This window comes from Harmonia axyridis, chromosome 6 (assembly GCF_914767665.1).
Source record: "Harmonia axyridis chromosome 6, icHarAxyr1.1, whole genome shotgun sequence".
Classification (NCBI taxonomy): domain Eukaryota; kingdom Metazoa; phylum Arthropoda; class Insecta; order Coleoptera; family Coccinellidae; genus Harmonia; species Harmonia axyridis.
Genome location: NC_059506.1, coordinates 6,141,683 through 6,166,339, shown reverse-complemented (window position 1 = coordinate 6,166,339; position 24,657 = coordinate 6,141,683). Strand labels below are relative to the sequence as shown.

Sequence of the window (24,657 nt, the reverse complement as noted above, 5' to 3'; positions counted from 1 at the left end):
CAATACGATTTTATTTGATGTACAACTTTGCTTCCGCCGTTTGGATGTAGCGATAAGTGGTAGTCGAAATAAAAAATCGTATTTGTCATAGAATAAGCTTAGGTATTTGTAAACATAACGCCATCGAAATATAAGTCGATTTGTGTCCGCACCATACAGTTATTCTCGATTAAACATGTCTTACGAGCCAAATTCTCGTCATTTGCGGGAGGTTTTGATTTTCAATATGAAGAAATCTGCGGCTGAGGCTCATCGAATGCTCGCAAATACCTAAGGCGAGGCCGTTATTACTGAAAGAACGTGCCGAGAGTGTTTTCAACGCTTCAAGAACGGAGATTTCGACGTCGAAGACCAGCATGGCGGTAGAAGAAAGAAGGTTTTCGAAGATGCAGAATTGGAGGCATTACTTGATCAAGACTCATGTCAAACGCAACAAGAATTGACAGTATCATTGGTAGGGATGCAACAAGCCATTTCAAAACGCCTGAAAGTCATGGGAATGAATCAGAAACTAGGAAATTGGGTGAAGTACGAGTTGAAGCCGAGAGATGTTGAACGGCGTTTGTTTGCTAGTGAACAGCTGCTTACAAGGCTAAGACGGAATGGATTTCTGCATAGCTTTGTGACTGAAGACGAAAAATGGGTTCATTAAATAATCCCATGCGCAGAAAATCATGGGGATATCCCGGCTATGCTTCTACATCGACGACCAAACAGAATATTCACGGTTCCAAGGTTATGTATTTGGTGGGACAAGCTCGGTGTAGTGTATTATGAATTGTTCAAACTGACTGAAACAATCACAGGTGATCGTTATCGAACGCAAGTAATGCGTTGGAGCCGACCATTGAAAGACAAACGGCCGCAATACAATGAGAGACATGATGAAGTGATTTTAGAGCATGACAATGCTCGACCCCAAGATTCTGAAGTGGGGTGAAATGGGAAGAGTTACCCCACCCGCCGTATTCTCCAGATGTTGCTCCCTCGGACTATCACTTGTTTCAATCAATAGCACACGACCTGGCTGATCAGCACTTCCGATCTTATGAAGAAGTAAAAAATTGGATCAATTCGTGAATCGCTTCAAAAGATGACCAGTTTTTTCAAAGCGGAATTCGTACGCAGTCCGAAAGATGGGAAAAAGTAGTGGCAAGCAATAGACAATACTTTGAATAATAAATGTTTAACCAGTTTTTTCAATAAGGCCTCGATTTTCTAAAATAAAAACGGCCAAAGCAAAGTTGTACGCTTATATACCTACGAAACATATTATAGTGAATAGTTCGCGATTAAAGTGAGCTACTATATTTTCGTGAATTGAGTGAACAGAATAAAAGCAGTACATTATGGTCAAGATTTCGATGAAAAAATGGCAGCGATCATAGATAAGGAAGTGACAATGCTACCTGGAAAGTATGAAGTATACCTTGATTCGCTTCCCGACTGTTTTGAAGCTTTAAAATCCATAGATTACCACCGATTATGGGTGAAAGTATTTAACAATAATTTGTAATGTAAATAAAAAGAACTCACCTCTCTTTCAACTCTGAGAGTTAGAGGACCAAGTATGAAGTTTGTTTTTACTGTTGTGTGGTCAGTCATCATATTGACTGCCACATCTCCATCCCTTTTGATACTACTAAGTCCAAACAATGTTGCTCTCACTTTAGAACTGCTTGTAGATTTTGTTTTATTTTTATTTTTATTAGCTTCAGATTTCGTTTTATTCTTATTAGATTTCCTTTTCTTATTTTTATTCGATGTGGATGCCGCTCTAGTTTGTGTCTTTTCTGTTTTTACTGTGATATTCCTCAACACCGGTTCTCCGTTTTTGGATACGAGGATGAAAGTTCCTTCATTGGATTCGCCGCCATTGGCTCTAGCTATCGGCATTTCCTCTTGTTTGGTAGATGGCATCTCCATTTTTGGGCGAGTCGATATCTTCGATTTGGTCTTGGTGGTTTTCTTCTTGCCTTTGTTCTTCTTGGATTCGCCTGACTGCAGTTTTACCCTGACGGGATCGTATGACTTTCCTAGAATCCTGTTGATCCTGCCGATTATGTTGTCGACAAATCTGTTGTATTTTGAGATGTAAATGGCGGGCATTTTTGGTGATGAATTTAAGGCACCTGGAAAATGTTATGGTATATTTAGTTTCGAAAACAGTCAACTTTTTCATAAGTTATTTGAGATCCAATTAGAGATTGGTCTTATATTAGTCCTGACTTTATTGCAGTACAAATTAAGGATTTATATGATGTGAATTTTACAGGTGACCCAAAGTAGGTGTCACGAACTTATGAAGTTTTATTGATAGAAATAATTTCCTGCACACAAGACTTCTAACTCTAAATCAAGACACAGGGTGTTGAAGTTGGTGAAAAAAAACCGTTTTTGTGCAATAATTACAAAATGCCTGAAGATATTTCGATGTCACTTGAAATAGCTAGACTACTTGTTGAAAGTAAACTTTTTAAACAATAATGAAGAATACATTCTAAAGGATAACGATCGTAGGCAAATAAGAATATTGGTCTGGTAGAAATCTAGATTAAGAGTTAATCACAGGGAAGAGTGCTGTCATCGAAGGTGAGTAGTGATTGACCGGATTCGCTATTTTTCTAGCTAATTAGTTTCGCGGAACCGATATAGATTACTTACAACCAAATGGCAACAATTGTCCTAAGTGAATTTTTTTCAAATTTTGTTTGTCTGCCTCCGAAACTGAATGGATTTCCTTGAGGTTCTTCTACATGTAGATCAAGCTTTTGACAAAATGAAGCCTTTGTTTCATTGATAAGTGTGCTGTATTGTAAATTATGTGAAGTGAGTGTAATAGCAACAAATCAGTTCCAAGTGACGCAGCATTCACAAAGCAGTAAGCATGAAAAACAAAGACTTATGTGGAGCTCTTATTTCCGTTGACGTGCAATTGTCTAAATTGAAAAATGAAACCTTTTTGGAAAAACATAAACATTACCAAAATATTCTAGACGAATCTACAATGCGAAAAAATTATGTTTTGCCAAAAGGTATATGTAACGCCATAATACAAAGCTGCTAGAAAAAGCTAAAGATAAAAATATTTGGGTATATTTGGATGAAACAAAGGATGTAGAACAAAGATGCGTAGCAAATTTTGTTGTTGGTATTTCGGGAGTTGAAGAAGTAAGAAATAAATCAAATATTTTGGCAATGGGAGTGTTTGAAAAAGTGAATCATTCAACAATTGTCATATTTTTTAATGGTGCCCTAAATTTTTTGTCGCTTTTGCTTTGTATATTATTTACTCAAAAATGACTCACATTACTTGTGTGACGCATGGCTTTCATGGAGTGACAGAATTAGAGCTTTTCGTTTATACACATCATATGTAGATAAATTTGTTGATATAGTCGACCAAAAAAGAGTTTTTAAGAGCTCTTTCCCGCGTTGCCAAATTTAAAGAAATTACTAGTGGGGAGATTTCACTTCCGCCGTTCCTGATTGTTGAAAGATGGGACACTTGGATAGAAGCTGCTGTTAATTACGCTCAACATTTTGAACATATTGTCCAAATTGTTAACGATTTTAATCTTGAATAAGCGGAAAACATGGAGGGTGTTCAAAATACTTTAACACAGAAGTGCTTTCGCGAAGGTTTGATTTTTATTAAATTTGATTTTACTTGTATTTCTGAGGCTATTTTGATATTGGAAATTAAGGGACTTTCTTTAGAAAACAGCATACAAATTGTTGAAAATGTTTTTGATGGAAAGAAAATTAAATATTAATAGGTCAGCAGAAAAAATTTTGTCAGTTTTAGATAAGATCTTACAAAATGAGGAAACTCTTGTTGTGTCCAGTAGTTTGGATCTTACTGACATAGTGGACAGCGGCGTAATCAAGGGGAGGATAAGGGGGATGTTTCAACTTTATGTATCACAATCTTATTATGAGTAAGCAAACTTCTTCGGAAAACTTCTTCAAAAGAAGGAAAATTTGAATTTTTTTCGAAAAATTTTTTTTCTTTTTCGATTCCGCAAATATGTAGTATTATAAAACTGTTTTCGGCTTGGACCAAAAATGTACAGGGTGTTTATAAGAGGATCATGAACTTGGACAACTCAAATTCATCAAAACTCAAGATTTTCAAATTAGAACATATAATCTTTATTATTTCAGTCGATTCTACGTAGAAAAATAATGGGGGTTATTTAAGCAAACCCTATACCTAAAAAGAATACTTCAAGAGTTATCGGGGAAGAACTTCAAATGAGGAAAAACCGCTATTTATAACTGTGGGAATAACTGTCTGTTACTTCCGGAAAACACAGAAAAAAACTAAAATTCGATGTTTGTATAACTAATTTACATTTCATGAATTTTAATTAATTTTTCGCTGGGATTGTTGAAAAATCCATAAACCAATACAATTTTCAATTACGAATAATTCATTACAATTCTTGATATGTCAAATTTAGTTATGGAAACATCGAATTTTAGTTTCTTTCTGTGTTTTTTGGATATCGCAGTTTACTCCACACAGTTATAAATGGCGGTTTTTCCTCATTTAAAGTTCTTCCTCGATAACTCTTAAAGTATTCATTTTAGGTATAGGGTTTGCTTAAGTAACCCCCACTATTTTTGGACGTAGTATCGACTGAAATAATAAAAAATATAGGTTCTAAATTGAAAATCTTGAGTTTTGATGAATTTGAGTTGTCATGATCCTCTTATAAACAACCTGTACATTTTTGGCCCAAATCGCAAACAGTCTTATAATACTACGTATTTGCGGAATCGAAAAAGAAAAAAAATTTTTTGGAAAAAGCTCTTTCTGCGGTAATATTGAAAAAAATGTGAATCCTCATCGCCACCATTTCTTTCATAAGAATCCCAAAACTCATGAACCATTGAGTTTTTTCCAAGGTATGGCATATTGCCGGAATTGCCATCAAAAAAGCTATCTAATGATGCAATAATATACTGGGTGTGCCATTTTAAATAAGGAAGTAGAAGTCTGTTTCCGGTATAACCGGAAGTTGTAGGGATCTGAAAATATTCTAGGGAGAAAGATCATTGTCTCAAACCCCGCTATGCAAATTTTCAGCTCAAAATTATGATTAGTTTTCCATAAACGTCTAATAGGCCATCCCGGTGAATCACCCTGTACTTAATTTTTACTTGCACTTTTTGTACTTTTTTAATGTATATTTAACCGAAGCTTACCCAATTCATGAGATATATCACATCCTCAATTTTTTTTAGTGTCCTATCGACCTCGTCCATCAACCCCCATAAAGCACCGTTAGAACACATCATCTCCAGGAAGATGTTATTGAAATTCGTGAAAATTAACATGTTATTCGCAAGTTGAAACCGAAGTAGGTGTAACATCTGATTTGCCTGGATGCCAAGTGTTTTAGTAACGGTATCGAACCACACAAGGTGACCGTGCTGGCGACCATGAGAGGTCACGGCCAGTGGTACTTTCTACCATGATTTCCATCGTTCAACAGGTGTACCCAATAGGCACACATTGGAGCCGATGAACCTTTACAATGGGCTGCTTATTATGAGTGCTGAGTTGAATGATATCGTGTTAAATACCTGCCTAGCCATTAATAATGATGTTACTTTCACGATTTCTTTCGGTTGGTGATTTCAGATGTTTAAATTTTTTTTAATCGTTCGAAGTGTAATGAAATTTTCATATTACTAATAGAAACACCTACATTTCTAGGATTTCGTTATGGATAGTTATCATATATTTGAGATTCATCATATTAGGGAAAGTTCGTCTGATTTTTTTTTTAATTTCGCTTTTTTCTTGATTAACGTTTTGGATTGAGCAGAATCCTTGAATCGAATAAACAAATAAAATACATATACACACCTGCAAAATTAGGAGAATGGACAAAAACAAAACGAAGTTAGTAGTTCATTTTATCTTGAACCCTTTGGTCTATTTTAGCAATTTTTTTTGTGGCTTGATTTATCAGAACCACATATCATAATCAGTTACTTTATTTTTTGTTATATACAGAGGCAAAGAATAATGAGAAGTAAGCTTAGAGATTGTTCACGAATACTTAAATATTGTCTCATCCTATCTGAACATTTCTTCTTTTTAGTAATTACGATATCTTAATTTTGAGAATAATTACAGCACTTTGAATGTTTTAAGTACTCTGAAAATAATTTTTCATTTTATCAAAGAATGGCAATCATCAACTTGAATTTATTGATACAATTTACAATCAATATCAATTTCATTCATTAATGTATACCCTTATTCATTGAGCTTTTTAGGGCGGCTATGAATGTGGTCTTGAAATCGCAATAAATAAAATGAGAAAATATTCAGAAAAGATGAGGCAATATCTGAGTATTCGTAATACTCTTTCCTGTCAACAAATCACTCCAGAGGGTGTTCTGATTTCATTCTTTTTGTTCACCTCTGTATCTGCATATAACAAAAAACTAAGTAAATGAGGACGGCATCTGAATAGTCATGAACCCGAAAATTAAGCTACAATTGAAAAAAATAAATTATAAAATGGACCAAATTCACATTTTGTCCTTCCTCTCAATTTTGCCGGTGTGTATATTTTACATTAAGATTTTTTATTTTCTGTCTCAGAACAACATACAACAAAAATAATTATTTATGTAATTTTCAAGAAATGTCCCTCAAGAATTCAAGTCAAACTATCTGATCTATGTATGACTTTTGAGATGCATCTTAATGACATCCCATGAAATCATAGAATGACGTGGTACTTTAAATGAAATGTCATATATCACTTTTTGAGCACTCGTTCTCCCAACAGATCACTATCATTTTGTTACAATGTCTGCAATTTTTTAATTTTGATCCAGGAATGTTCTCAAGCGATAAGGTTTGACTGAAAGATGACGAATCCTTCCTCAAATTCGACTCTGTCCGTCCGTTTGACCGTATACACATGAAATTTTCAGGGTTGGTTTGGATCTCGAATTAGGTTCGAATTTTGTTTTCCAGTCTACTTCAAAAATTTAGATTTAATCGAGATAAAATTTGCATTTGGATGTAAAATTACAATTTCAAGCCAAGTCCAAATTTTTTGTTGAATGCGTGATCAGAACCATTGAAAAAAAATATAAAGAAAATGATCCCCTATTTCCATAACTATAAAAACGCTCCATACAAAATGTTTAATTTTTTTTCATAGTTATTTATGCAACAAGTGCAAAAAGTGCAATTTTTGCATACAACATTTTTTCTACGTTCATGCAAAAAGCAAAAAATGATTTATTGAGGTGCGGCACTAGGTGTAGGAAAATGAAAAGCGCAACTTGAATACTTTATTATTAATATCGATTTGCATTGAAACAGGAACTAATACGTTACGAACAATTTAACTCAAACTTTATTTTTACCCTCAATGTTGAAAGTGAATGAACAATTGGTGCAATTTTTGAATATGAATATTTCGTAGTGAAGTACTTTTAAATCCACTTCTTCATTTGTTACTGCTGTAAACGTACTAGTACTTGGTAACTGTACATCGTTATTTCCTTCAGGCTGAAATATTTGTTTGTCATGATGACAGCACGTTGAAGTAGAATGACAGATGAGTGCAATAAAAACTTTATTGAACTAGTGCAATAAAGAACTTCTTTTTCTACTAAATATAGTTCAATGAAGTTTTGATTTTTGCATGAATGTAGAAAAAAAATTTTGTTCTACTAATTTCAAAACTCTGTACCTATTCAATCAAAATGATATTTTGTGTTAACGTGTGAAGCAATAACTCAAATCTAGAATCAAAATTGACCGCATGATCATAACCAGAGGAAATCCAAGAAGATTAACGAATGAAATTTGTCAATATTTCCGTGACCACAAAACCGACGGTGTTGGGATTTTTGAGGTAGATATAAAATGACAACTTCAAGCTGATCACATTATCAGAATATTCAGAATAATAGAAAATTCAAGAATTTTGGAAGAAATATACAGGGTGATCCACCGCGATGTGCTGAAAATCTGCATTTTCGGCTTAGAGACAATAACCAGTCTCCCTTAAATATTTTCAGATCTCTTAAAATTTAGGTTATACCTGAAATAGACTGCTACTTCCTTAATTCGAATGGCACACCTAATAAATTATTGCTTCATTAGATAGCTTTTTTGATGACAATTTCAGTAATATGCCATAACTCAACGATTCATGAGTTAATTGGATTCTTATGAAAAAAATGTTGGCGACGAGGACTCGCATTTTTTTTGAATATTTCAGCAGAAAAAGTTTTTTCGAAAAGATCGTTCACGTTTTTTATTCTAAAAATATGTAGTACTTTAAGACTGTTTGCGGTTTGGAACAAAAATGTACCTACGGGGATGTATAAATTCATCAAAACTCAAACTTTCCAAAAAAGAATCTATATATTTTATTATTTCAGTCTATTTTACGTATGAAAGGAGGAGGGGCACTTGAGCAACCCTAAACCTAAAATGAATATTTCAAGAGTTATCCAGGAAGTACTTTAAATGGGGAAAAGCCGCAATTCCTAACTGTGTGGACTTCCGTAAAACACAGAAGGAAACTAAAATTCGAAAGCTATTTAAATAAAATTACTCATCTATTTTTTATCAGAATCAAAAACAAAAAAATATTGATTTTGATGTATGTTCTACACCAACTGTATTATGATGAATTTATTCCTCAATATCGTCGTTACTAGCCCCAGCTAAATTTTCTAACTCTATTTGTTCTTCCATTGACGAGTTTACACTTTCACCAAATGAATTGTTTCATTGATGACTTTCAAATTATAAATTAAAGTGTCAAAATCAAATTTAGAGATCTGTTATTTTACTGACTTTCGTTTTCATCATCAGCGCTTTGCAAGAAATGAAAAAATAGTTCACTTTTCAAATCGCGTTGGAGGATTCTTTATTGTAAGATCCTTTAATAAATCATCGCTTATTTGTACCGGGTTTTTCACCATAATTTGACCCCCCCCTTCAACTTTGTTACTAAAAGAGGTGCAAAAAAATGTTTTCCACAAAAGTTTCACGAAATCGACTAATGTTTTTTAAAATTATTTCACAAAACGAAATATATACAGAGTGGGCCACATATTGATAGCAACTTCATTTTTTCAAATGGAACACCCTGTATATTTTTCTATATTTGACTAGCTCTTTTTCCCCTGATTTCAATGCGATAACTCAAAATGATCTTTTTTGAGTTATCTCGTTGGCAACGATATGACATATAGTCAAATTGCCAACGAGATAACTCAAAAAAGATCATTTTGAGTTATCGCAGCCTACCACTTGAAAACTGCCAGCTTGCATGCCAGGTGGTTCTTAAAATTTGAAACTCTGTGGTACTCAGAATAAGAGAGATAGGCCAAACATATGTTATATATTTGAAATCAGGGGAAAAAGAGCTATTCAAATATAGGAAAATATACAGGGTGTTCCATTTGAAAAAATGAAGTTGCTATCAATATGTGGGCCACTCTGTATATCTTTCGTTATGTGAAATCATTTTAAAAAACACTAGTCGATTTCGTGAAACTTTTGTGGAAAACATTTTTTTGTACCTCTTTTAGTACCAAAGTTAAAGGGGGGGTCAAATTATGGTAAAAAACCCGGTACCTATGTTTTGAAAACTTTATAATAGATCTAAACAAAAGTTTTGATAAACTACATTTTCCACACGTTCGTCAGACATGAAGACCTGCTCAAAAAGTAGGTATACCCCCTCCCCAAAAAGGAAATGTACTGTTCTGAGCATCCGGTAGAAAAAAAATGTTCCATGTATTTTCCACCTGAATTCTTTCACGAGCGATGCTACCTTAATGGTGATTCTTCGTTGTTATTTCGGCTATTCGAGCGCTGCTGTCGCGACACTAAAAGTCCACTATGTAATCTCTTAGACAGAAAAATAATTAATCGTAGGTCAAACACGTCTCTTGAACAGTTTCGTGAAGTAGGTCACCCAGTGACCTTGTTCCATGATCCTGCTTGTGAAGTGATCTGACACGATGAGAAAATCATCGGACTCGCCTCATCAAACAACCCAGGGAGGGACTAGCCCCATTCGATTTTTTGGAACTCAGGCGGGTATATTGGGGAAAACACATAGGAAAAACCAACACCAGCCTGAACTCAGTATGCTACACAATCAGGATATTATCCAAATACTTAAGCATGTAAATATTGAAAACTGTTTATTTTGCAAACTTCGAATCCAAAATGAGGTATGGTATAATCTTTTATATTCTTATTATATAGAAACATGAAAAGCATCTTTATAATTCAGAAAAAAGTACTGAGAATCATCTTTGGACTCAGATATCGGGAGTCCTGTAGAGGTCTATTCAAAGAAAATAAAATGCTTACATCATATGCTGTGTACATACATTCAAGAATGCTAAAATTTTGTCTTTCGGAATAAACAACTGTTTAAAAACGAATTGAGCCAAAGTAAATATAAATCAAGAGATCCCCAGTACATATATCCCAAACATCACCTCACAATAACAGAGAAAAATTGCCACTACTCTTGTCTAAAAATTTTCAATAAACTACCAAATTATATCAGGAGAGAATCTGAAGTAAAAAATTTCAAGAAATCTTTATATGAATTATTGTCGGAATTGGAACCCTATGATATGGAAGAATTTAATAATATGTGATTATTTTTTTGTTTGACACTATTTTCTTTCTACTATTTGTAGTATTTAGAAATAAAGATCTGTTCTATTCTATTCTATATTGTCATTTTTAAAGTTAAGAAAATACTCAGTAAAGGGTGTCCCAAATTCGATGTTCACTGAAAGCATCTGGAGAACTGAAAGACTCAGGGAAAAAATCTTCTAGGGCCCCAGATCTCTTTTTTGAAATAATGAGAATTGGATCATAGCATCTTGATTCTTTCTCGAGTTACATTTGAAAAATTATATAAAATTACTGAAAAAATCGTTTTAAAATTTTTCGAATATTTCGAACAGAAATCAAGATATTTGGTGATTTTTCAGAAACGTAATAATAGACAAATTTGATCGTGTGAAGAAAATTCACTTTCTAAGAACCAAACACCGCATCTAAGGAAATTGACTTTAGGTGAATCTGCTCGAATTTTTATATGTTTTAGAACTTTTGATACTGATCAAATGTCTTCATTCGAATACATAAAACCAAATGGAGTATGAATTTATTTTTAATACAGCTGATTGAGGTCCACTATAGATAATAATGATTCCTTCACGCACAAAAAATATACATGGTGAGACCAAAGATTTCAAGTTCTTCAGTTATTTCTTGATATCTTTGGACCCACCCTGTATATCCTCTATGCGTGCAGAAATCATTTTTCTATATAGTGAACTTTAATTAGCAGCGTGAACAATCGAAGCATACTCGATTTGGTTTATATATTCGAAAAGTTTCTTTACAATGGCCATTTGAAATTATAGAAAAGTGTTTTTTTAGCGCCCTTTACAGGGTGTTTCAAAATTAGGCGTGAACCTTATAGGACGTGTTAGTATTTGTTGTCATTTGAACCATATTTAGTGATCAACAATTTACTAGATATTTGAGTTCTTGTGATTTTTAAAAGATTTCTCAGCTTACTTCATTTCTGTCAATTTTTTTTGCGTTGACCAAATTTGATTATTCTGAATTATTTTCGTGGCCAGTGAGAAGTCCAGATCTAACACCGGTAGTAACTTTCAGGCGGAAAGTAACAGCTGAAGAAATAAGAAAGGGGGCATGTGCTTGTTTTAGGAATAGTGGAGGTCATTTCAAACATAATTTATGAATACATTTCCTATTGATATTTTGAGTTTAATTGCAGTAAAAAAATATTTAATTCATTACTTTCCTTTCTTTGCTTCTTTCCCCTTTCAAATCAAAAAATTCTGAAACAAAACTAGTGCCTGATTTCTTACGAAACCTTTTTTACGAAATAAAGAAGGAATTCGGCAAGTTTTTAAAAGAATTTTGTCATACATAAATTGTGGAATTCGAAAATTGCAGGCAAATTCATATTAGACTTTTTTTTTACTATTCTTTTCTTCATATACCAACGTTAAAATCATAAGTACTATTTCTTGTTCAATATGTAATACAGCATAGTTTTGCCTTTTTCATACATATCATATCCTTTTCTGATGAAAATAATCCGAAATTTGATTCAAACTTGTTCAATCTGAAAAAATTGACGAAAAATGGAATAACGTGAGAAATTTTTAAAAAACACAAGAACTAAAATATATTGATTTTTGGTTATCAATAAATATGACTCAATCGACATTAAATGAGTGATACTAACACCTCCTTCAAAGGTTCACCTCTAATTTGAAAACACCCTGTATAATCTAAATGGTTGAATTTAAAATGGTGATGCAATGAAGACATTTGATCAGCACACGAGTTTTAGAACTCATAAAAAATTAGGACAAATTCACCTAAAGCCAATTCCACTTCGATGTGGTGCGTGATTCTTTGTAAACTTTACGACAAATAGTGAGTCGATTATTTGAATTCCTTCTTAAATTTCTCTCAGTATTCACAAATGAGTACTTATTATGATAAAACAATTTAACAATTACTAAACGTTCAGTATCTTCCAATGATCAAATGACATAACTCACTAAAACGAGTGACATAAGAAATGTCACAAAATACAGGTACAGTATTTTCATCAAATCTATCTTAAATTGTTTCATTTCTACTGGAACATCCTTTATTTTGTTCGAAAACTGCAGATTCATCGAGTTATTACGTGATACTTACTGATCTAACTAGAAACTCATTTCTTTTCAGAATTTTATGATAGATTCTAATTGCCACGCATTATATCCCAATCTTTACGAACCTGATCGGCTAATCCGATTCTGATAAACAGTCTATGAAATTCTTTCTTCTCCACTTCCTTCCATGGCGTGTGTGCGGAAGACCAGGGTCGAGGATATGGTAAAAGAAATTCTCGGTCATGGCTAACCACGATACCCGTCAACTCTTATCTCAAACGGATGAGAAATCATCCATATACATTTCCCTTCGATGTGAAAGTATTTTAATTATGGTTGATGTGATTCTTACGTATGTTGGATTTTGATTTACTGCGTGAAATGGTCACCAAAACACGACAATTAGGTCATATCATAGCAGGTAGAGCGCATAAAGTAAGATTTTTTCAGAGGTTCGAAAGTCATCAAAATATGGAAAGTTTAATTATCTTGTCTGATGATTACATTTACTTGAAAACCGAAGATTAATAAAGACAATATAATAGAATCCTTAGTACTTAACAAGAATAGTATGTTAAGAGTAGGAAAAAGATTAATTGTTCGATGTTTTTTCGTTTCTGTGGTCTAGGATTCTAACCTGAAAATTAGTTGATATTCTACGACAAATCGAATGTTGATTGGTTCACAAAGCTCATCAAGCTAATCATTTTACCGATCAAATACAATTGTTTCTTGTTGGAAATTGGCAGGTCTACCGAATGTAGAAGATGTAGGTACTGCTTTTAATGCAAAACAAAAATTTGTCTCTTCAAATTTACGCTAGCATCTTTTTGGGAGATGGCAGAATTAATTTCCATATAGTTACTGAAAAACATAAAAATGGGGTTTTCCAATAAGACATTTGACACGTAAAAAGTACGCCATCATCAAAAATTAAACAACAACGCATTTAAATTGTTAAAATTCGCTACAAAAATGGTGAGAATTTTGCATTCACAGTTCGTGAAACTAAAGCACCATCTTGGCTAGCAATAGTGAACCTGGTGGAAAAATTTGAGCTGTTGGGACAAGTAAGTGATGTGAGGAATGTGCTTCGCTCAAGAACAACTGAGAATATTGCTGCTGTAGCCTCTGTAGTGTTGACAAAAACCAGGTTTATCGAGGATTCGACAAACCTGGAAAGTATTGCGCTACTGGGCTATGATAATTGATCGGAATTGTTGGAAGATATTGACGTGGACGACATTTGTTTTCTTCAAGACTGCGCTACGTGCTAAACAAGCAACGAACCAATCGCAATTTTGAAAGAAAATTTGCCTGGCCGAGTTATTTCTCGAAATTTGGTCACCGAGATCTTGTGATTTAACACCTTTTGACTTTTTTGGGGGGCACGTGAAAGGTAAGGTCTATACCAATGATCCAAAATGGATTCAAGACCTTAAATATGGCATTTTTGAAGTTATTGAGGACATTCAGAAGCAAATGCGCGAATTGGTGAAAAATTGCATGAGAAGGATATTGTGCTGCAACTCTAGCCGTGGTGGTCTTTTGGCTAAGATCAATTTCCTTCGTTTATGGCATAACTTCCTCTTTCCAATGAAATCAACATCCATTGATCTCTCTCAAAGTATACTTGTTTTTTTCAATATCAAAATGAAATCTCTTATTGGAAAACTCTTTATATCGAAATTACTTATTTTTGGTTCTTAATTTTGTTTAAATTGAATATATCATCATGAAGGCTTTGTTGGGTGATTAAGGCGTCAGTAAAGTATTTTACCGATGACTTTGGACTAGCACCGAGTAAAAAAGACTTGGCAACATTTATCGTAAGTAGTCCAAAATGCTGGATCTTCAAACGGCTAAATTTTCAAATCATACTTTTTTATTATTCATGAATAGACTCCAGCACTCACTGCGAAAACTTTTTAAATCATTTCCATTTAAAACAAGAGTTGATTATCTGCTGAGTCTACTACTTTTCAATATTTCAACTCGATATATTATTCTCATTCTTATTGTACTCATGCTTACAAAACCAAAATTATAAACTCAATGATACATTATGGTGAGTTCTAGTGCAAAGAATAGAACGAAATTGACACCATATCGTCTTATTTTGAATACATGCAATCAGTTTATGATTTATACGCTACTCACCTAAATAATCATTGGATTTTCTCTACCTATCGAATGATCAACCATTCGTAGAATTGTTTGTAAAACATGCATTTTCAACACAAATCGAATGTCTGACACCAAGATGATTGAAATTATGAAGACCAAATAGCATGCAGTTAGTTAAGATTATGCATTAGTATCTAAGTAGATGTCACAAAATGATTATGAAAATATGTATATACATTCGATAAAAAGTGATATAAATAAAACACCAAAATAAATATTAAATTCTATTGGGACATTTTATTTTACATTTCATCTATAATTTCTCAGGTTCTCGAGTCACCCAAAGTGTGACATATACCTAGTGTAATGCAATAAAAGCATTAAGTAAATAAATAAATAAATAAAATAAATTATTACAGAAATTATCTCAAACTGGCACTATCTAAGACTCGTTTTGTTTTTGGACAAATCCTAAGGATTTCAAGAAGATCTTCAAAAGTTTACACATGAAACAGTCTCAGATAAAAATCGTCTATCAGTTATATTGTCATGAAAATAAAAAAATGTGTCATGTAGAAAGCGACAGATGGATGAAGGAAATAGTCTGAAATAGATACTAATCAGCATTTGTACAGAAAGGAGGAGAGCTTTCGATTTCCATCAAAGTCTATGGAAGTTTGTTCGCAGATTTAGCATGTTTTTTATGGTGTTGCCTTTTGTGATGGTGCTTCCTACCAGTTTTGGGTCCCTTCGCGTGTAAAACTTTATGTGACTTGGACTCACGTGATCTTTTGGCATCAATGACGTCTTCTAGGGATCCCTCGTCGTCATCGTCATCGTCATCATCGTCGTCATCGGCCGCTTCATCATCGTCGTCGTCATCGTCGTCATCATCATCGGCCAAACCTAAGAGCAAAATTTACTTATATCATTTTTGTTGGGAATATTGTATTCAAGATTTTCATCGAATTATGACTTTCTCCGAAATGTTAACAACATTTTTTTGATGGGTCTATACTACTAAACCATCCAAAAGATTTCAATTACTAATTAGATGACTCAAATATATAATTTTCGAACAAAACTGAACATTTTTTCTATAATGGTCTTCTTAGTTTTCTAGTAACTCTTTGCTTGTTCGAGAGATGGCATCGTGGACTGCACATCTCTCAGAAGACGGAACCGCTTGGGATATAGACCTAACTGTTCTACGTTCCGCTGAGGAGATGTTAGATGTATTTGGCAGAGATCATTGAAAGCCAAACTGATTATTACATCGGTGATCCCGGGATGATACACCGCAATCCCTTGAAAGAGGGCACACAATGCATTGGCGTAGCTAGAGTGGTCTCAATCAAAATCTTTCAATTGCTTAGAATATAATATATATTTTTCCAATTGTTACTTTCAATTTTTTTATTTTTTCTGTGGAATTGGTGTGAACGCCTCGTCAAATTGGCATTGAAGAATTACATCTTCATGTCCTTTTTTATATTTACTTCGCCAGTTCAATAAGAACAAATACTGAACTGAAGTACTAATTAGTTTTTGCCTGAAGTAATTATTTTTTTCATAAACCAAACACAGATCAACTAAATTTTAACATTCTAATACATATAATTATTAAGTATTTTTTGCTGTTAACTGTGCTTTTATTTTATGCACTTCTGATCTGGTGATTTATTCTGATTTTTTTATTATTCTGTAGGAGTGTTTTATAATTTTGATGACTTAGTCAATGAGTTTCGAATAAGTCGATATTTATAATTAAGTAAAAGCTTAATTGGTTCTCAAACAAGAGTTTTGATGGTACTTCGATTTTCCGTTTCTCATTATTTATATCTAGGATCATTGTTTAGTGATTCATCATACCATTTGAATGTACTTTAGGTCACTGTGTGTTACCTAAATGAACTGACGATTTGATGTGATTCACTAAGAATTATTTTGGTAAATTTTGAAATTGAAGAGCATAGATTTACCTACCTAGCGCTCGATAATTATTTGAAGGAATCATCTCATCCCCAGTGTGAGTAAGACAGCGGATTTTTTAGATTTCAATTGAATGTAAGAATATATGTTTTTCTACTCCCCCTTCAGAAAAAGACGAAATTTGAACAACTCGCCAATTATGTTACTGTCTTTTTGAGCACTGTGCAACGTTAAACTGTGCGATTTACTTTACCGTAAACAAGAAACACGATCAACAACCAATACGGTAGCATTTGTAAAGTAAATCACACGTCGAATAACCAATAAGATAAAACCTTTAGTAGTTGCCACGGCAACGAATAACAGCCCGCTTAGCCGATAACTTTTTGACGTTTCGTAATTGTGCCGTGATTTGCTTCTAGTTTTTGGATTTGCCTAAGTTTTTATGGAAATGAATGCAACCGTAGAAAAGTACAGTAACAGTACACAACTCGAGTTGTAAGACAATTACGCACTTTTAGAATTATGCACTCTCCGCCTTGCGGCTAGTGCGTAACTTTTTCTAGTCGTGTGTAATATGCTTCTTACAACTTATTTTAGGTAATATACTATTATTTTATTTTCTTATTGACGAATTATTATGAATAAGTTTTTTTCAGAGACACTAAATTATCAGAGATTCAAAGTGTGAGAATATTAGAACAAGCAATTGTTAATGTTGATTTTATGGTAAAACTAGAAAAAATTTACAGTTTGACGTTTAACTATTCTAGAACACGTCATAGAATAGGACCTTATAGAATAAAGATAATTCGATTATAGCCTAGAACGCTGTAAGTTTTGAAGAAGATCCAAACTATCTCTTTCTAGGCGCGTAGAACAATTGGACATCTCTTACGGCACGCTATGGGGTATTTTGCATCTCTATCATTTTAAGGTTCAGTTGACGCAAGAACTAAAGCAAGCTGACCACGGAATGCGTACAAAATTTCTCTATTGGATGCTTGAACAACCTTCGGATGATGATTTTTCGCATCGAATTCTCTTTAGCGACGAAATACATTTTTCACTCGAAGGCTATGTGAATAAGCAGATTTGTCACATATTGGTCAGTGAAAATCCTCATGTAACTGCGGAGAGACCATTATAACCTCAAAAGTCAGTGTATAGTGTGCAATTTGATCTGGTGGAGTGATTGGCCACTACTTCTTAGAAAATGAAGAAGTTGTCACTCAAACTGTTAATTCTCATCGCTATAGTCAAATAATTACCGATTTTTTTGACCTGAACTTAATGATAATGAATTGGGCACAACACGACCTGTTTTGACTTTATTCCAATAAAAATTCCCAGGATGCGTAATTTCTCGTTTTGGCGATGTAAATTGGCCACCAAGATTTTGTAATTTATCGCCTTTAGTTTTTCTATTCATGGGTTTATAAAAAGAATCGTGGTTATGTCGATAATCCTTTAGACTATTGATGATCTGAAAACCAACACCCGTCAAGTTATTGGTGAGATATTGCCCAAAATGTGCAGACGAGTCATCAAAAATTACCTCAGAAGGATCGAGTCCTGTAAGAGATTACGCGTAGGACATTTAAATAATGTTGTAGTCCACACATGGTGGCAAGGTCCTAACTAATTGAAAAGAAAATTTGATCGATATTCTAAATGAATGTGTGTTTTAACATTATTTATGTTTAGGTATTTTGTTCTTGATTTAATTTTGTTCTCTGATAAATTTTCACTTAATCACTGAGAAGTTGGAAGTACTAAAATTAACCAAAGAAACAGATGCAAAAGTTCTCAATAATATCTTCCATTGACCATTCAGGCAGTTCGATAAAACCCTTCGTAGCCAAAATACTAGTAACCTAACCTAACTCATATGCCTTTCATTCGGGAAACTTACCAAGTCCTTCATCATCGTCATCGTCATCATCGTCGTCGTCGTCATCATCATCATTTGCCACGGGTTCTTCAGCAGGAACAGGCTGTACAATAACTGGTTTGACAACTGAGTTATCTTCGTTTTGGTCTTCATCAACAGGGTCCTTGTTAACTACGTCGTTATCAGGGGCATTTTCTACGAAGGTACCTTCATTGTTGGGATATTCAGTTTCCCCGGAAATATCGGCTTCTCCGCCACTGGAGTTTTGGTCCTCGCTGATGATGGGATCGACTGGGGCGGCTGTGGACGATGCAACTGGTTGTGGTTTCACTGGTTCGTCTTCTTCATCATCGTCGTCATCGTCGTCGTCGTCTTCTGTAACAAGTAATTTAGATTTATTGCATATAAATTTAAATATTTCTGTTTGCTATCATATCAACGTCGCAAGAGTGTAGATGACAGAATTAATAGGAATTTGCCCTATTACAAGAAGAGGAAGAAGAAGAAGCTATGATATCTTGAAGAGAAAAATCGATTCAGGTTCGATTTTCAAACGTGTTATCGAAAACTCCAGAAGTGAATTATTTTTCAGATTTTATTCTAGTATGTATTATCATTATCACCATGACAGTTACTTTTAAAACTACGATCGAAATAAAATGTGTTTAGATATTATGAAACAATTTTAATCTACATGCAAAACTACAGAGTTGACTCAGATGAAATTTTTCATAATTATGATTATAAAATAACATTTTTCGGCAACCCTCCGGGAAGTGCTCACTTCCCGGACGCTTTTTCTCTGAGAAAGTAGCATTTCCCGGCCTAGTCCGGAAAGTACGTACTTCCCGGACTAGGCCGGAAAAGCATCATAGAATCCATAGCAACCGAGATAACGTCTGACAGTTCATATGAAATTAGTTGTCAAAAATTTGCATGTTTTTTTAACGCAATCGTAATAAAATATGGAAAGCAGCAGCGATAGTGTTATTTTACATGGTTGCCGAAAAAATATTGTACGCAACACGCCCGAAAATGGTTTTTTTGGACTCACAGACTTCCAGGACTCGCTTACGCTCGTCCTGGAATTTTGTCTATTCGTCCAAAAAAACCCTATTTTCCGGACTTGTTACGTAAATTACTATTTTAACACTCATGCGAAATTTTATATTGATTACATTATGGAAACTGCAGAATATTCGAGAAGAATATCGGAAGAATATGTCCAATGTTAGGATAATAACAGAACAGAATTGAAATTGGCGAGCAGGCAGAAACTGACATTTTTTAAGATGGACACATTTTTTGTTGATCCCATTTTCTTTACCAAAAAATATTAAGGCTGAATAAGTTTCAGTTTGTATACGTAAAAAATCGTTTCATCAGAACCCCTCATCTATATACCTAAACTATCCGAAAACAATGACATTATTATAATAAATAATATCTCATATAAAACATTTCACTCAATAAATTCCGAGCATATCAAAATATATCTATTTTTTCTAAAAAATTCATTTCAAGAACAGTACATGTTCTTCAACGCTCCTATTTCAATACATTTTTGTAGGAAGATTTGTCTTTGCCTTCGAAATAAGCTTCAAATTCAGTAATCATTTCTTTATAAGAGATATTATTGCTACTAGGTTTAAGATATTGAAACTTTAATGTGCAGTTAGATAATTGTTATTTCCATTATTTGGTGAATAAAATTTGATTTGATTTGATTTCTTTATAAGAGCCAAATTTAAAGTTATAATACCACCTTTTGACCATTGTTGTAGATGATTTAGAGTCTGAATAGCATTTATCAAGCCGCATTGCTTTGCTTGCTCAGTATTTTTTCCCTCAGAAAAACAGTGTTTTATAAATACACGAAACTGGTTTTTATCAATTTTTCAAACCACAACATGTACCTAAAGCTGAACCTAACCTTCAATATTTTAAATGCATTTCATTAAAATACAATACTTAATTTAAGACCTTGGTCGTTCCATTTTTTCCAAATTTTGACACGCAACTCTTCAAGCTTGACACTAAAGAGACGGAAAAGTGGTATGTCACCAGGCCCTAGGTTTTTTGCATAGCATGTCACCGATATTCAGTTCTCTGGACTTGCAACTGTTCATGATTGGATGAGCGCTAAAAAATTCCCTATTTCCAAGTCACGAAAAGAATTGAATTCAAGATAAGTTTGAGATCTTAACTCATTCACTCAGTGTTTTATAATGGTAAATTACCGTAGAAATGCCTCATAATATGCCTAAATATAAGTTACTGGATTAAATTGTTTGAGGTGAGAAAGAGTCGAGAAAAAGTGCATTAACGCATTATCCAGTAACAAAAAATCAAGTAACAATTAACAAGTTGAATGTATCGTATGCTTTTATAACAGTGTTCATGCAGCCAAATCAATTAACACATAGCAAATAGAAGCTATTAATGTAACTTTTAACTTGAAAGCAATTTTCTCATTGTACGGAGATAACTGATTGGCTCGCTTGATGATGAAACATTTCATTTTAAAATGAATATTCATTGCAGTACATTATTATATCAAAATTAAATCTAATGATGCTATCTTCTTGACCTTATCCATTTACAAAATATGATGTTTGACTTCATTGGAATGACATGAAATTCACTTCTTTTTAGGAACTCCTATTTAGTCTGTAATCTGCATTAACGGCAACATTTGTGCTATTTGTAAATTGATAATTGTTACGTTTCATTTTTACGTACTATTTGTTATTTGAAGCTAGCGTTTTCTTGGCATTTCCTTTGATTCAGAACAAGTTGAGGTATTCAATGATTTAAAATGCCAAAAAAATAATGCTCTACAGGACGGTAGGCTTCTGATTTCGACTCAAAAGTTATGGGTTTGAATCCATCTAATAGTCTAACAGTGGAAGTATATCAAGAGTTGATGGATTGAAAAAATGAGCCTGCATTTTCTATAAGAAAGACCTCAATAACTTCAGTTATTAGTTTCAATGTGATAACGCTTTTCTATGAAAATCGATCAGTTTTCAACTGTAACTCACTAAATTAATCGAGCTAATTTATAAATATTTTGGCGACTTCAACGATTGGTTAGACAAGAAAATTTGAACGAAGCATTGATTTTTTTTTTTTTTTTACTTTGAATGAAGGCATCGACTGCTATGGTCATTAGCCTAAAACGAAGCATTGTTATTAGTTAAATAATGGTTTCACGTCTGTATATTAATACAGAATTGAAAAATTGTCTGACTGCCTTAAATTAATTTGATATTGTTATTAGTGTTATTACATATGATAATTATGCTTTTAAAAATGTTTTCTTGAATGGTTGATATCAATTATATCCGAAAAAAGAAACATTTCCAATAATACGAGTATCAATAAGCATGCAACTGTCATAAACTACACGCAAATTTCAAAAACTATTTTTAAGACTTATGTAAAATTTTCAGTAATAAATCTTTTGAATCGGGCGATGAAGCAGTTTTATTTTCTCCGAAAGTTTTAATTCATGTGCTGAAATGTTTGGAATCTAAAAATTACAGAGTCATTGAATTTAAAACATTGTTTTCGCACGATTGTAATAAATTTACGGTAGAACCCGGATAGATTCCCTCCTTATTGAAATTGCATCATAATTTTGAAGATATTTGTTTCATATTGATAATTTCTATTCCTGTAGGTAGTCTTATCATTTAACATGAAAAACTGTGGTATTATTTTCCGACTTGGCAATCGCAGATTTCACCAAATTTTGCTTTTGTGGAACCCTTTTTTTGGGGAATAGTAAAACTGCCAATAGTGACTTATTGAATCGATTGAGTGCAGAAATTAACGAAAACGTCATCAAATGAAAAAGAAAAAAACTGTTTCCTCAAGACAACCAAATTGAACGAATTTCGATTTCGACTGCTTGATCTGGTCCCCCAGAGATTATTGGATTTTTGAAGACCTCAAAAGAATATTCCAGTGAAAGAAATTTGGCTCTAATGAAGAAGTGATTGGTGAGTTTGAAGCCTATTTCGAAAGCAAAAACGAATCTTTCTACATAGAGGATATTGATAAGCAGGTATACAGGGTGTTAGTGAATAAATGCGACAAATTTAAGGAGATGATTCTGCATGAAAAAATAATGACATAATATGATGATGATAACTAACTTTTTCATTCCTGAATTGAACAACCATGATGTCCAGGAGCTGTGGTTCCAACAAGACGGCGCAACATGTCACACAGCTAGTGCCACAATCGATTTATTGAAAGACACGTTTGGTGACCGCCTAATTTCACGTTTTGGACCTGTGAATTGGCCTCCAAGATCTTGTGATTTAACACCGCTAGACTATTTTCTGTGGGGCTATGTAAAGCCATTGGATATGCGGATAAGCCACAAACCCTTGACCATTTGGAAGACAACATTCGCCGTGTTATTGCCGATATACGGCCACAAATGTTGGAAAAAGTCACCGAGAATTGGACGTCTAGATTGGACTACATCCGAGCCAGCCGTGGCGGTCATATGCCAGAAATCATATTTAAAATGTAATGGCACAAGATTATCTTGCGGATAAATAAAATTCATGTCAATCGAATAATCCATCGATGTTTTATTTCAATTTAAAGTTCTATAGCTCTAAAAAAAACACCTTTTAGTAGCGACGCTAGTAGGCTACTGTTTTATTTATTTGCAGGAAAACGGTGCCTTATACAAAAAAAAGACAGGAAAGATTTTTTTCGTCATGAATTGAATAAAGAATTCAAAAATAATTTTATGTTTGAAATATCTCAGTATCGTATCATTTTTGAGACACCCCGTTTCTCGGAAAACAAAACATTTGCGGACAAAAGTTATATAGCACAGTGTCATTATTACTTCATGCAGAATCGACTCCTGAAGGTTTTCGCACTTATTCACTAACACCTTGTATAATAGATAATTTCCTTAGTAATTATGTATTAATGAAAGCTTCAGTAGAATAAACGTCTATAAGTGTAACGCTATCTATATTATAAATTATACTCCTGAGTTTTGAAGAAAAAAAAACTGAGAAAAAGGAACTCACCTCCCAAAATATCATCAAATAATCTGTCGAAATAATCTCCTTCATCATCATCATCATCGTCGTCATCTTCTGCCACACTATCGTCGTCATCATCGTCATCGTCATCATCATCTATTCCCAAATCTAAATCTCCATCATCATCGTCGTCATCGTCATCGTCGTCATCACTAGAAGATTGTCTGCCAGTAACTTTACCTTCTTTTTTATGCTCTTCTACACTTTTTATTTCGACCTTCTCTGCCACTTTCTTCGTTTCTTCAGGCAATGCAGGTTCTTTCTTATCTGTTTCTTTCTGAGGTACGATCTGTGGTTCTTCTGAGGTTTCAGTCTTGGTTTCTTGGATTTTGGCTATTTCTGAGGCTGGAGGGGCATCCTGAGATAGGGGAAGGGCGTTGATGTGTGAGTCTAGTATAACTATGAGGAGTACCACCCCAAGGTAATGTAGCTTCATGTTTTTGGTCTGAAAAGATGATGGTTTTATTATTATGATTATCATTAATATCTACAATTAAATAATATCTAATACGGTCTGAACAAGATGATCCACTGGTTTAAGGTGTTATGGGCAACTTATCCCTTTCAGCATTTCATAACTCATCAAATCATTTCGGAAACTAGGTACCAACAAAGGTTGTGGTAAATAGAAGTGCATATCACATAACAGGTATTAAATTTCATTATTTTATGTTGCATCGTCGATTTATAAAAGTTTACCTTTAAAATCCATTGAACCTGAGTATTAGGTAGTTTTCGATAAAATTTCTGGACTGTATCAACCTAACAAAGCTCGAAGGTTCAACGGCTGAGCTTCTATTCTAACCTCATCTAACCTAACTTCATCTTCCTCTACTTCATCTACATATGTTCATGATAAATGCGTTATGTTGAATGATAAAA

The 24,657-nt window shown here is 33.7% G+C and overlaps 1 protein-coding gene across 2 annotated transcripts in view; it reads right to left on the bottom strand.

Moving 5' to 3' along the window:
• LOC123682801 (pre-rRNA 2'-O-ribose RNA methyltransferase-like) overlaps positions 1-24,657 on the bottom strand; it is a 42,578-nt gene that overhangs the window by 3,775 nt on the left and 14,146 nt on the right. For both annotated transcript variants that reach the window (XM_045621592.1, XM_045621593.1), the window contains exons 2-5: positions 23,761-24,220; positions 18,716-19,069; positions 15,652-15,774; positions 1,537-2,132 (exon numbers count right to left, since the gene is read on the bottom strand). In XM_045621592.1, coding sequence (XP_045477548.1) covers positions 1,537-2,132; positions 15,652-15,774; positions 18,716-19,069; positions 23,761-24,220 — 1,533 coding nt within the window. The remainder of the gene's footprint in view (positions 1-1,536; positions 2,133-15,651; positions 15,775-18,715; positions 19,070-23,760; positions 24,221-24,657) is intronic.